At 45.5% G+C, this 14,621-nt stretch overlaps 2 protein-coding genes across 35 annotated transcripts in view; both read right to left on the bottom strand.

The window, feature by feature from the left end:
- Nucleotides 1-14,621, bottom strand: part of SORBS1 (sorbin and SH3 domain containing 1) — a 316,704-nt gene that overhangs the window by 264,511 nt on the left and 37,572 nt on the right. The window lies entirely within an intron of this gene.
- LOC146008990 (uncharacterized) lies at nucleotides 8,348-12,305 on the bottom strand. The gene is made up of 2 exons (XM_083148895.1): nucleotides 11,577-12,305; nucleotides 8,348-11,204 (listed from the first exon to the last, which is right to left on the bottom strand). Exons 1-2 carry the CDS (start codon nucleotides 12,214-12,216, stop codon nucleotides 10,405-10,407), a joined length of 1,440 nt encoding a protein of 479 aa, XP_083005021.1. The 5' UTR covers nucleotides 12,217-12,305; the 3' UTR covers nucleotides 8,348-10,404.

The following is a 14,621-nucleotide window of genomic DNA, read 5'->3' as shown; positions in this document are numbered from 1 at the left end:
TGCCAGATCCCGCTACCCACCGCCAGCCGACACCCCCAGTCGCTGCCCGCAGCCCCCACTAACCCTGCCCGTCTCCCTGAAGTAGAGACGGGCAGGGAATCTGATCCCCGCCGCAGTGCTGATGGGAACACACGAGCTTGTGAGACGCTCACGCATCCCCGTCAGATGGAGCCTGACCGTCAGCCTGCGTCAGCTCAGGATATTTGGCGGTCCTGCAGTCTGGCTGCTTCATTTGTAGTACAGAGGCTGACGTGGACATTGGGGGTTAGTCAGACCTGAGCGTTTCTCAGCCATCTGGGCTTTCCAAATTAGCAGCTGCCTGCCAGAGTGAAATCCCGCCCTGTGCAAGGCTGCATATCCAATGGCAACTCACTCATCATCAAATGCCTTTTCCAGTCTGTGTGTAACCCAGGATCTACAACAGAAACAGGCTGATAGGGGACTGGGCAAGCCCCTCCCAGAAAACGGGCAGGTGACACCCACAAATTCCGGCTTACTATCAACTTGCAAAATTCTTGCAATTAGAAAAGACGCTGGATTTTGCATCTGGATGACCTTGCCCATACGTATACATTCGATAATCAGACGACCTGCAAATTTGCAGCCCAGTGATCAGGTCTGAATAACCCCCATAGTCGAGACATGGAAAGGTCGACATGAGATTTTTATGGGGTTTTTTTGGTGTCAATTTGTACATCTCATCATGTGGACCCCAAATGAATGTACTGTGCACCCGTGCATGGCTCACTTCCCTCTACATGCTTTCGGGCAGATGCCCCGCTGCACTCGGCACACGTAACCGTTTCTAATCGAAGTAAAAAAGGTAAAGTACAGGATGAAAAAAAAGTTAAAATGTGTTAATCAATATTGAGTCAGCATTTTGCTAGTGTCGACCTTTTGTTTAATGTTGAAATTGGGCATGTCGTCCATTTGGTGTCGACCGCATACACGGTAGAGGATACACCCAGGAAGTCTGTGTTTTTTCCTCTCTCTCTGGTCTCAGTAAACACCCCCACCAGCTATGAAGCCATTTATATGGTTGGGGATGTGGAAAAATCCTGAATACAATTTAAATGCAAAACTGTAATTATTAAGACACAGCCGCACCCAGATATCCAAGTATCACACATCAAATTAGTGAGTGCACGCATTGTGGCCAAGATGACCATAGTGTATGAGGACACCTCTGTATGCAAGGGGTCTATTCATGAACAATGAATAGGGTGGACAAGCGAGCCAGTGGTGAAGCTAACCAATCAGCTTTAAAGTAACATTTATCAAGTGCATTCTATAAAATTGTACGTAGCTGCTGATTGGTTGCCATGGGCAAATTCTCCACTGGCTCGCTTCTCAGTTTTTTTCACTGCTTCATGAATAGACCCCTAGGTCTTATGTACATTAACAGGATGTAAAAGGGACCAAAAATCCAACAGACGTTTTTAGATTTTGGCCACATTTCCCATATGTGCCAAGCTCTGAAATGCAATGCATTCTGGGGCTTGGAAGCAGTGGGCAATGTCAGCTTTTACTGGCATTAGCCTATAGATGCCTCACAGCATTTTCCCATGAGAGGGATCCAATTGGACTGCTTCCAGCAACCCCTGTGGCTGCCACGTCTCTATGTGCAACCTCTCTGAAGCCCATAAGATCAGTGATCGCAAAAGCTCTTATCAGTAGAACTTACATCTCTTATCGGCAGTACTGTCCTATAAGATCATAATTGCATTTCTATGTACATACCCAAAAAGGTATGTATGTAATAAGAGGCAAAATGTACCGCATCACAGAGGAGATGCTTAGTACATACCACCCAATGTCTCTGGAAAAATGAAAGCAAGCTGCACACTGTAGCCAACATTACCTACATAAAAGGAAGTTTATTCTTAATTTAAAAGTTCAGAAATCTTTAATAAAATGATCAGATCTATTCAGCGGTCTTCAGACATACAGTACATTACTGATATGAAAGGCACTGAAGTGTAATATGGTTTATAATGCATATATTAAAGTACAGTATGAGTCATGGCTTTAGAGAAGGATTTGGCCCACACACTTTCTTTTATATATATTTCAGTGGCCCACACACATAATAGAGATTATTCGGAGATTGGAGGCAGAATAAACACTTTAATGCTGGGAATATTATACAGCTTTATAGAAATGCTGCAGAGTTCTGTCGCGGAAAGGATCCAGCATAATCATTTCTGCTCTTTATGCAGATGGTTTCATGCAGTGAGACGGTCATTGCAAGCAGTAAAGTACAAAATGGTTTTAGAAGCCTTCTGAGAAATGTCTGCAGATCTGTTTGGCTGGGGGACAGCTACTTGTGCAGAAGGCTGCAGAGACAGAGGGGGCCCAGCACTCAATACACATGTCATCACCAGTGCCAAACATGAAAAGGTCTACAGGTTGAACCATAGTTGCGTACCTTCCTGCATTCTGCAGGAGACTCCCTGAAACATCAGCAATCTCCCTCTCTCTCTCATTAGTCTAGCAATCTCCCTCATGTCACCTAGCCCACATTACACTGCTACATTTTTGGGGATAAAAGAAATGAGATATAGATACATTAACATTGAATCATCAGCACCATTTCCCAGCACTTTACCGAGTATAGTATCTCTTACTAACTGCTTTGGGGCTCATCTACATTTGGATATAAGTCATTTTACAAGATTCCTTGTAGCAGTACACACCCACGCTTCTAGGTGCCACGTTCACAATCTATCCATATAAGGAACTAGACACGCCCTTTGGGTGGAGCATGACAAGCCCCCTCAATGGGGCACTGTGCAAAATTCTAAGCCACCTAGCTTTAATTTACTCCAGGTAACAAAAACTAGTTTAAACCCCCTGAAGTGATGTACAGTAAATACAGATATAGCCACATGTGACAGGCTTGGTGAAAGGTACCTGTGACTCACGGAAAAGAGTTGGTCAGTGCACATTGCCGTGCAGATTTCCTGAATTGCAAGTGCGACTTGCTTCGCCAAGCAGTTGTTAGCGGCCATATTGTAGCACTGATGATCATGGCTATATCTCAGGGTTGCTGACATTAATATTCTCCTCTCCGGGAGAAGCCCGGAGAGGAGAGTTTCAGCAGCTGCTTGGGGGGCGGGGCTTGAGCGCGACATCACTAAGCCCCGTCCCCATTGTGGTAAACAGTTGCATTCACGGATCTCCGTGGAGGGGGCGGGGCTAAAATGACGCGATTTTGCCATTTTAGCTCCGCCCCCTCCTCTGAGACCCGCGGATTGCGGCATTTAAATGCCGCAATCGTGGGCGCAGCGGGGGTCCCCCCTGAATCCGGGAGGGTTGTCCACCCTTCCGGGGGGCCGGGAGGGGGACCCGATTTTCCGGAGACTCCCGGTAATTCCGGGAGGGTCGGCAACCCTGCTATATCTGTACATAGCTTTTCAGCTGTATATTTTGCACCACGCAGTATAACTACCTCGTGTCTTGTTGCTGTGCTCAGTCGAGCCATGATTTAATGACCTGTGACATGAAACGGTCTCCTATGATCTCACCTTTGAGGCAAAGTTTGTCTGTACCTCACCCAGTTTTAAACCTCCTACATAGCTGATTCTGTATAAGTTAATGACTGCGATTCAACCTACATATGAAAATTTGATGATCATTATCACCGGTTTCATATTATTGGTTAATCATACACCAACAAAATCCCTGATTTTGTGCAAGTGTACCTAGAAGAATTGATGCTATTTTGAAGGCAAAAAGGTGGCGACACCAAATATGGATTTGATTTAGATTGCTCTTCTTTTAATTTACTTAGCATTTTGTTCATTCATAAAAATAAAACGATTAACACTTCTATTTTTGAAAGCATGCAGTATGTTTTCCACAGCGCACTAAAACTTTTGCACAGTACTGTAGTCTGTACGTCATTTATTCATACAAGTGATGCAGCAGCAAATGCACCAAATTTACATCCAACATCAGTGGTGTGAAACTCGTGGCCCTACAGCTGTTGTGGAACTACACGTCCCAGCATGCCCTGCCACAGATTTTACATAATGGATTGCTAAAACTGTCGCAGGGCATGCTGGGACGTGTAGTTCCACAACAGCGGGAGGGCCATGTGTTTGACACGACTGGTTTACATCATTATTAGAAGGCTTAAGATTGTACTTGGGCCTGATTCTGTGGTGGGAATAAAGTAAAGAAAAGGGGGTAACTGCATACCTGGGCAAGAGCATGTTACAGTAAAAGCCGGGGCAGATGTTATATGTGCAGAGATTTAGATCTGATAGGGGTGTGTCAAACTAAAAAGCTAAATTGCAGTGTACAAATGAAACTGACCAGTATTTGTGAGCTACATGCAAAAGCAGTCAATATCTGCCCTGCATGCAAACCAATAAATATACTTGCACCCCTTGCAGTGGTTTGTTTTTTCCAGATGAAATGTTACTTTTTCTTTTTTTTTTGCTTTACAAGGCCTATTGAGTCACTGTAAATTGGGCATGTCCTGGCATATCCCAATAATGTGCACCATCTCTGTGTTTGTCTTCTGAATTACTTATGCCACCGGCATTGCAATTACATGAAAGCATTAGAGAGTAAAAACAGTGGACCTAGTGATGCTGAAACATCCTTCACTCAATTATCTACAGTACCAGGGGAGCGGTGGAAGAAGCACTGCAATGCACAGAGCATATATTCTGTACAAAACAGGGCTGATGGAAGAAGAAAGGAACCAAGAAGAACAGCGCTGTGAGGTCCTAACACAATTGATGCACTAAAAATAGATCTAAACATATAAATTTGTTAACACGGTAAGAAAAGCTAATGTAACATACAATCACATAAAATATATATATAAAAAACCAAACAAACAAACAAACAAACAAACACACAATTGGCTCTAAAATGTCCATATACTGGCCCATTGTAGAGGTGGGGACATCAATGTGTAGTGCCCATCTTCTAATGGAGAATACAGCATTCTCCTTCAGATAATGTGGGCACTTCCACACTGAAACGCTTTGAGTTCCTGTAAACAGAGCCGCATTGTTTGGACATTTTTATCTGGACCATTATTAGAGGAATGCTTGCCAGCAAGAACTATACAGCGTGCTTAAATGGACTGGGTAATACGTTCTTCGATTTTTAAAATATCCTCATTCCATCCTCAATTGGAGAGCATTGGGTGACTGGATATTGCTCTATTTGTTTATTTACAGTACAAAGATCTATGGACATTACAGAGCTAATTGTAAGGGTGTATTTTATATTTAATGAGATTTTATGCTGGGATATGGTCATTGGGTCACTAGCTTGATGGTATACAAGCATTAGGTCGACATGCTTGTCGACCGTAATGCTGGTGACCTAATGATCCTTACCCAATATTATATTGCTTTGTTTTTTTTTTACTATTTTTACTGCACTAATTGTGTTATAAGAACATATAGCATTATTCTTCTTGGTTCCTTTGTTTTGTAAATATTTCTTGCCGGATGCAATCAGAACACAGATGCTGGCATCACTGCATCAATAAGAATGCAGATGCCAGAATCCGAGTGCTGGCATCCTGAACACAAGTATACAGGGTGGGTTTGCGTTAGCCTTTGGTAGGGAGGGGAGCGTATGGTGGTTAGGTTTAGGCACTAGCGGGTGGTTAGGCAGTGCGGGGGTTAGTATTAAACTGCGGGGACATAGCGTTAGGGTTTGGCACCAAGAAGGGGAGGTTAGGGCGTAGAAGGAGGCGATTAGGTTTAGGCTGTGGGGTAGGAAGAGTGCAGGGGGGGTGGAGTTAGTGTTCAGCTGTGGGGAGGGAGAGTTAAGGCCCCCATACACTATGCTATTTAGTCCCGATTTCACCTGATGCACATGGATTGGGCAGTGAAATCAGGCCAAATCGCAGTTTAGACACCTGGTCCGACCCGATGCGCGGTCCCGTGCGCATCGGATCGGAGTCTGGAGGTCGGACTGGCTGCACATAAGGTTTGCTAAATCTTATGTGCAGCCAGGCAGGGGACTCTGTGGTGGCTGGCGACTCCGAGCAGGGAGCTGTTATCTGGGCAGGTGGAGGGAGCAGGGTGGCGGGGAAGCTGCTATTAGGGCACAGGCAGCGGACGCTGCGGGGGACACAGAGGCGGCAGTAACGTAGAGCCGGGCAGCAGGAGCCGGGAGCTGTCAGCGCTGAAAAAAAAAAAAGCCCATACAATGAATGGACAGCCTGTGATTGGCTGAATGCTCTCTCAGCCAGTCAGCAATTGGCTGAGAGAGCGCTCAACCAATCATTGTATGTTTTCCAGTACTGTCAGCTCCCCCTGCCCGGCACTACGTTACTGCCGCCTCTGTGTCTCTGTCCCCCGCACGATGCCTTGCCCTACTAGTAGCGTCCCCCGCCAACCACCTCGTAGCGTCCCCCGCCAACCACCTCGCAGCTTCCCCTGCCTTCGAAATCTGGGGACGGCTCGGATTTCCATTGAAGTGTGCAGGGCACTCAGGGTGATAGATGCCGAATGTCTGGATGTGCAGCGTTGGTGGAATAGGGTGCCAGTATCCGATGCGTTTCGCTGCTATTAGCAGCTTTTTTAAGGTAAAAAGCTGATAGCAGCGAAACAAGTATTAGCAGTACATTTCTTAGTACACAGTACAGCGGAGATGTAAAGAAGCGAGTGAATCCACGTTATCAGGCACAGTAATTTTTTGCAGAAAGTATCCAACTCAAATTGAGCTGGAGCCCATTGGGACACATGGGGAAGCATTCCCAGGCCCTGCCGAGGGGATTGGTATAAAATCCCGGCGGTCGGAATCCCGATGCCGGAATTCCGCCACGCAGTGGGCCCGGTGCCTCGCTACGCTCGGCACACTAATTAATTCTCCCTCTATGGGTGTCGTGGACACCCCCGGAGGGAGAAAGTGTCAGGATTTCGAACACCGGGATTCCGACCGACGGGATTTCAACTGCAACCCCTGCCAAGAGATGCTGCACAACCTTGTAAAACAGTATCTCACACTAAGCCTTGAAAAGTGATAAAATTAACAGTGATAAACCACCAACCAATCACCTCCTTCCTGTCATTATTCAAACACAGTCTGTGACATGATAGGTAGGAGCTGATTGGCTGGTGGTTTATTACTTTCCATACTTAGTACATCTGGCCCCATATCGCCTTACTCTCTAAATTATGTTGTCTGGTGGCTGACTGCTGTAGTCTGTAGCTATGCCTTTATTAGACCTTCCATGGTAAAAAGTTTTTCCCGCAACACTGTAGCTGTTATCACTTCTGCAGGTTTTTTTTTTTTTGCTGGGGTGTACTGTGCGTGTCAGGAATGGCCTACACCCAACAAACTGCACCAACAGAAGAAAGGAGGACCATGATGGGGGATGATAGGTATAGCGGGTTGGGAGGAGGCGGTGAAGGAAATGATGGGAGTGGGAGACTTATAAAATGATCAAAACATGAATTTATGTCCCAATTCAGACCTGATTGCTGGGCTGCAAAACTGTAAAGCACAGTAATCAGGTAAACATTGCCCTGTCAGAGCTTCTCCTCACTTCTGTGCATGGCTGCGAATGCATTCTCAGCTGTGCGAACAGGGGGAAATCCATTCGGAAGTACTCACCGTCTAATGGATTCCCCCACCTTGTGCGGCTGCTTAGACTAGAGTTACTCGGCACTGCAATGGCCGTGGGGAGATCAGGGCAGCTGATGACGTCAGCTTCCCTCCCTTCCTCCATGGCCAGGCCCATCTGCGTTTTCTAGCGGCTCTCCCAGAAAATGTTGGGGCGCCACTTTCAAACGTTGTCTGGCTGTCAATCATCTTATGAATGGCAAGCAATGACTAGCCATTACTGGCTTAGTTTGCAGGAGGACTCCACGCATGAGCACAGTATAAAGTGTGCATGCGCAGACTATCGATAATCTGCATAGCTGCAAATTCTGCAAAGAGGTCTGAATCAGGCTCTTATCTCTTCTTGGATGTCTCCAGAACTTTTCACGTGCTGCTCTCTTTCTCTGAAATTCTCTACCTCTCTCCCTCCTCTCTATAAAACGTCAAACAGGCAATTAAGACCCACTTCTTCCCCAAACCCAGCCAAATCTCACCTTAACCCTCTGTTTCATGATCACGATCTACCCAATCTGCGTCACCCCTGTCTTTCTGCCCCCTCTTCCCTCATGTGCTTTTCTTTCTCTTGGTTAAACCATCTTTGATGCCAACAAATCCTGTGGATTTCTGTCACACTGATACTTATTCCAGCGTCCTCTGCTGATGCAGCTATGGTTAAGTCACTGTTCTGCTCATACCATGTTCTCATTGCCGCCCCTGCAAAATCCCGGGTTTTTCTTGCCGGGTTTTTGGCGGGGCACAGAGAATGGATACTTTTCTTCCCCATTCTACAGCACCTTAAACCCGGGAAATTCCCGTGTATGACGCGTTCACACTGCTTCCCCTGGTCTGCCCTGCCAACAAGTGTGTGAATATAAAAGCAGCTTTGATTGGCTGTTGAAAAAGTAGCTGTGATTGGCTGTTTTAGAAAGCAGCTGTTATTGGCTGGCTGAGGATGATGTCATATAAAGTGGCCTGTTTTTTCCAAGCACACTGCATTGCTGGAATCATGGCTGATGAGATGCTTTTGTTTTGCACCATTTTGCTGTTTCATGCAGCAAATGAGAGCTTGCTGCAGCTGCTTACATTGTGCTACCTTGCACAATGCACTTTGAAGAGGAGGAGAGCGCAATTTCTTGCTGAGAGAGACAGTGCTCGCCTTCATTATGTGCGAAGGAGAAGAGCTTTCATCACCTCCAGCGTTACCTCCATATTGAGGTTCAGCACATCCAGTACCCGGCGAATGTGGACCAGAGACTGCTCTCATGGCGAGGTATTTTGGTCTACAGTGGAGGGTTATGAGGATGACCAGTGGATGGAGCATTTTCGCATGTCACGTGGGACCTTTCAGTATGTGCTGGACCTTCTAACCCCTGCACTTTCCAGACAGACCACAAACTGCAGAATACCCATCTCACCTAGAAAGAGACTAGCGATAGCGCTATGGTGGTATGCTACACCGGGAGAATACCGCACAGTCGCCTGCTTGTTTGGAGTGGGGAGATCCACTGTATGCACTATAGTCCATGAGGTGACGCAGGCTTTGCTGGAAGGACTTTACCGTCGTTTCATCACCTTACCTCAAGGACAAAGGTTGGACGACATCATCGCTGGTTTCCTGCATCGTGGATATCCACAGTGTGCTGGAGCTATAGACGGTACACACATTCCTATTATTGCCCCCACAGAAAACCATGCGGATTACTTTAATCGCAAAGGCTGGCACTCCATAATTCTACAGGCTGTAGTGGACCACAAATATTGGTAAGTACATTTTTTTATGATAATATTAAACTGTACTTTGCGTATTGCTAGGGTAACTAAACAGAAATCTTAACACTTTATATTTTCAGCTTCACTGATGTCTTCATTGGCTGGCCTGGCCGTTCCCATGATGCAAGGGTTCTAGCAAATTCGGACCTATACCTTATTGCTGAGGAGAAGCAGGATGGCTGGTTGTTCCCTAGAGAGGTAAAGATATGTTTTTGCATGTTGCAGTTGGGATATTTTTAGTGTTATGTATGCATGTATGTATAACCAACGTACCACATGTATTGTTGTTTTTCAATGTCTCTCTTTACACCGGTAGAGAAAAGTGGCAATCAGAATAGCATACTTGTACTCCAAGAATTCCATATTGTAACTCTTATTTTACTTTGCAGAAATCGAAGATCATCGATGGGGTGGAGATCCCAGTACATATAATCGGGGATGCAGCATACCCATTACGACGATGGTTAATGAAGGGGTTCACCCAGCGCCATCAACTTACCCCGGAACAAATTGATTTCACCCACACCCTCAGTTCTGCACGAATGGTGGTAGAAAATGCCTTTGGCCGTCTAAAAGGCCGTTGGCGTTGTTTAATGAAGCGCAATGACATTGATACCAGCTTCATGCCTCATGTAGTTGCTGCCTGCTGTGTGTTGCACAACATATGTGAGTTTAAGAAAGAACAGTTTCTACCAGAATGGACCGTACTGGAGCCTGAGGAATCAGATCACTCTGCAGATTCTGAGATGTATGAGGGGACAAACACATGTGCAGAAGACATTCGCAACACCATTACCAATAACATATTTGCTTTAACCCACTAGTGTACTATAGTTTTTAATTTTCAATAAACTTCAAAAACATTTCTGTTTGTTTGTACATATTTTATTCATATGTACAACATATATTTTTTAGTTAAATAGCATAAAGTGTACCAAAAATGCACATAGAAAAATATAATAAAACTGTAATGACAATACCCAAATGCCTTACATAACTTCTGTACAGGCCGGGTGGGCAGACAAATAAACAAAAAGTCAATAAACACCTCTACAGCACATGGTAGCGGGGGTTTTCCTTTCTTGGAGCCGTTCGATTCTCCGCATGACTATGTGGACCAGCCGCATAATCAAGGCAGTGTGGTGGAACTGTGGGAGGCTGAGTTGCACCCGGTGTACGCTCAGGGAAATGGCAATGATTTGCTGGAGGCTGAGGTGTCCCAGCAGCATACTCGGGGCACTGCGGAGGAACTGGTGGAGGCTGAGGTGCACCAGCTGTACGCTCTTGGAAATGTCGAGGATTTGCTGGAGGCTGTGGTGTCCCAGACGCATACTCTGAGGAGTGCGGTGGAACTGGGGGAGGCTGAGGTGGACCTGCTGTACGCTCAGGGAAATGGAGGTCATTTGCTTGAGGCTGAGGAGTCCCAGCAGCATACTCAGGGAAAAGGTGTGACATTGGTGGTGGGTGAGGTGTGCTGTATGGCACCATGTTCCCCTGGGTTGGGCCTACAAAATTTGGTTGGCCTGCGCTATACATTGGATAACCATACTGAAAATTATTGTGTGGTGGCTGGGGCAGTGCATGGCCTTGTGCCCTAAATAGACTATTAAGGAACTCCATCTGCGTATCTCGGTTCTCTCGATTGATACGCTCATGCATACCAACAATGGCAGTAATGAACGTGTTCTGTAGGTCACGCTCATTGTCCATAAATCGCTGCAGACGAGCATCTTCATGAACTTGCATCGAATTATCCATTTCCTTCAGGTGTTCAAGCATTACGGTGGTCATTGCTTTTGTGGCTTGTTCCATCTTAGTGGACCTCTTTCTTCTCAGTGGCACATTATAAACTATGGGAAAAACAAACAACACATTACTATACAAGACTATAATAATGTTACTTCTCCTTCTACCCAAAAGACATTGTTGGTGCCCATGCACTTGGAAAACCATCTGTGCTGAAGGCTAGATATCAGTAAAACCTTAACTTCTCATTCAGATGTGTTAGCAATGTTGCTGACAGGCCTGAATCAGATCCCCTCTGCACAGATGCATGTGGATGTTAAATTTCAAAAATACTTAAATAAAAAAGCAGTGTTGGCACATGCATGCTTGAGGCCTTTTCCCTCCTGCACTCTTGCTACATGCTGCAACATATTTCTTTAATAAACAAAAATATAGTACTGTGTAATAATGGTGTGTGTAAAAAGTTATAAACTTACTGTTGGTCCGCAACTTTGGACGTGCACTCTGTGGCAATGCTTCAAAGGCTGGACTTCCTTCAGCAGGTAGTGATGATGCAGGCGTTGATGGTGGTCGCTGCAAAGGTGATGGCGGATGCTGCACAGGTGAAGAGAATGCCGTGGGGCCTACAGCTGAATTGTGGGAGTTAAATGATGAATCCAGAACTTCACATTGGGCTTCACCATGGACAGAGCGGGAATCCATTTCACTGTCTGTGGCCTCAAGGTCAATGGGTGACGCTGCTGCTGCTACTGCGTTTTCTTCACAGACACTTGCTGCACTGCCAGCAAAACTGCTGGAGGAGGACAGTGATATGGGATTAGCCAGTGCAGAGTTCCCAAAGATGACATTACACTGGTCATAAAATGGCCAGTCCATACGGGCACCACCACTCTTCCTCCTGTTTAGGTCATGGACCTTAGCATACTGCTTCCGCAGGGCTTTGAGTTTATTCACTACCTGTTGCTGCGTTTTGACGATGCCACGGGCAGACAGGATTTTGGCGATGTTGTAGTAAACAACGGAGTCCTTCACTGTGCCGGTCACTTGCTTTTTTATCTCCTCCTCTCCTCTCACTGCTAGCAGCTCGAGCACTTCCTCATCCCTCCAGTGCGACATGTCTGCTCTCCTCGACGCAGCATATGGACGTCAGACGCAGCATGAAATGGACGTCACGTCACCTGATCACATCCGCCAATGAGCTTCTTTTTTTCCATCATGTTTGAAAAACCCGTGTCTGTGCTGTTCAGACTGAAGTACACCCGTGTTTTACCCAGGAAAAACCCTGCAAAAAACCCGTGTGTAATTCCCGGGGCATAACACCCGGGAATTTCAAAAGGACGCGTTCACACTGAGACACGACACGGGAAATTACCGCTCGCCCTGCCAAATACCCGGGTTTTTTAGGCAATGAGAACGGGGTATCATTCATCTATGTACTGTAATTGGGTGCGGAGGTTCCCTTGTGGTGCCATATAAATAGAGGAATTTTAGTAATACCCCTTTTCAGACATGCCCCAAACTCTCGGGTTTTACTATGCATTTTCAGTGCCAGTTATTTTAAAGGTCCCAGGCTGAAACCCCCCCCCCACCTTCACACAGAAAAGCAAATTACCAGGTAATTTGCTGAATAATATGGGTATTTCTTCTGCGTGAATGGGTCAACCCGGGTCATAATTCCCATGTCTCCAACCCTGCTTTTTACTCGGGTCCGAGATTTACTTCCCGGGTCGAACCTTTCACACAGAACAGCAAATTACCAGTTAGAAATGTTTGACCTTGGTAATTTGCTTTTCTGTGTGAAAGGGTTGAAGATAAACAATAATTATGTCATTTCTCAAGTGTGTGTGTGTGTGTGTGTGTGTGTGTCTGTGATGCCACTAAACGAGACATCTACTAGCTCTTATAAAGATCTATGGTACATTACACTCAATAAGCCCATAAATCGTCATCTAGTCAAAATGCCAATATAAAACTAATTTATAGATCTCTTTTTCAGACTAATGTAGTGTCACACACCAATATCATATGGAAGGTTGGGTTAAGGTAACGCCAAGCTCCTTGATAACTTAACGGAACAATCAATTTATATCTCATTCCAACTGATATACAGAGTAAGTGACTCATTTCCATGAATAATTGGTGCATGATGGCCATGCATGGGCACTTGTGGTCTCTGTGGATTCCTGCTAAACCCAGGCAGAGATCCAGAGAAATGTTTCACATCATTATAAGGATATTAGAGCAACTAATACAACCAAGCTAAACATACAATACTATTTTATTGCAATCTAAAGAGGCTGCAAAACCTGAAAGGGAGATGCCATTTTGTCCTCTAAGTGTACCGTGCTGTCCATCTTCACATTTAAACAGCTTAATGCTAAAATCCCACAATATATTCTGTATGATATTGATTGTAACGTGTTTCCATCGGAAGGTTTGTGGTCTAGCCTACAGTAGGGCTAGTTATACCAATTAGACGTAGGATCCCCACACTTTGATTCACTCCAGAATGATTCTGGTTTAGCCTGGTTTAGCCTGGTGTGAAGTATCCGGTCTATCCTGTGGATGATTCACATTCTAGTAGGGAACCTCATGCTCCGGTTCCATCTTGGACTATTCCAGCAAAGCCTAGGGCCGATTTATCTTCTAGTGGCAGACTCCGAGCTCAGATTCTGGTGGAGTTTGGGTTGATTTTTACACACTAGAAGGGGGATCACATGCTCCAGTTGCCTCTGGAGTGTGTCCTGAGGCTGAGTTACCCTATAGCAGGGGACTTTGTTCCTGAAGGATGTCAGTCAGGCCTGTGGATGGTTTACAGTTTAGAGGGAGGACCCCACCTTCCGGTTCCCTCCTGAAGGATGCTGCTTTAGCCTGAGGCTGGTTTATCCTCTAGCAGGGAGACTCCATGCTCCATTTCCCTCGTGAAGAAGCTAGTTTATACTCCATCACAATCGGACTACCCCTTGTGACCATGAAACATTCGTAAACACAAAAAGAGTCCACGTGGACCACATTATTGGACACGCAGAAATGTCTAGCTATGAATTTAATATGCGGCTTTCAGCAATTGTAGGGCCCTGAGAAGTTATCCATATGTGGGCAATGCATTAAGAACAGATGGACCAGTGATATGCTTGATCCTATTGCAGATACTAAACCCTAAAATACAAATTGAAGGATATAAATGAGGAGGAGGCAAAACAAATGGTAGCCTTGGACAAAATGTTTACACAGTGAAGCAATTCCAGTGAAGCAATTCCAGAGGAGGAGACAAAACCAGCACTGCTGGTAGAATCAGGGGCCCCGAACCAAATTCTTCAATTTTGGGTGGCAGTTCCACTTGCTGATATCAGCAGTTCCAAAGCCGAGAAAATCACACTTGCAATTGCATTAGTGTCCCTTTCAAAATAAAGCCTAGAATCCTGGAATTGGGTGTGCATATGTAACCCCACTATCCATTCCCAATGGAACGCAAATCAAAAAGGGAACGCATAAAATTCCATTTAAAGTTCTTCAAAATG

This window comes from Crinia signifera, chromosome 6 (assembly GCF_055691185.1).
Source record: "Crinia signifera chromosome 6, ASM5569118v1, whole genome shotgun sequence".
In the NCBI taxonomy this organism is placed as follows: domain Eukaryota; kingdom Metazoa; phylum Chordata; class Amphibia; order Anura; family Myobatrachidae; genus Crinia; species Crinia signifera.
Note: the sequence above shows the minus strand (reverse complement) of the source record. Positions and strands in the feature narration are given on the sequence as shown.

Coding starts and splice junctions, on each gene's coding strand:
- LOC146008990 (XM_083148895.1), bottom strand. CDS start 12,216: ATGTCGCACTGGAGGGATGAGGAAGTGCTCGAGCTGCTAGCAGTGAGA. Junction 11,205..11,576: donor TCCAAAGTTGCGGACCAACA/GTAAGTTTATAA, acceptor TTTTTCCCATAG/TTTATAATGTGCCACTGAGA.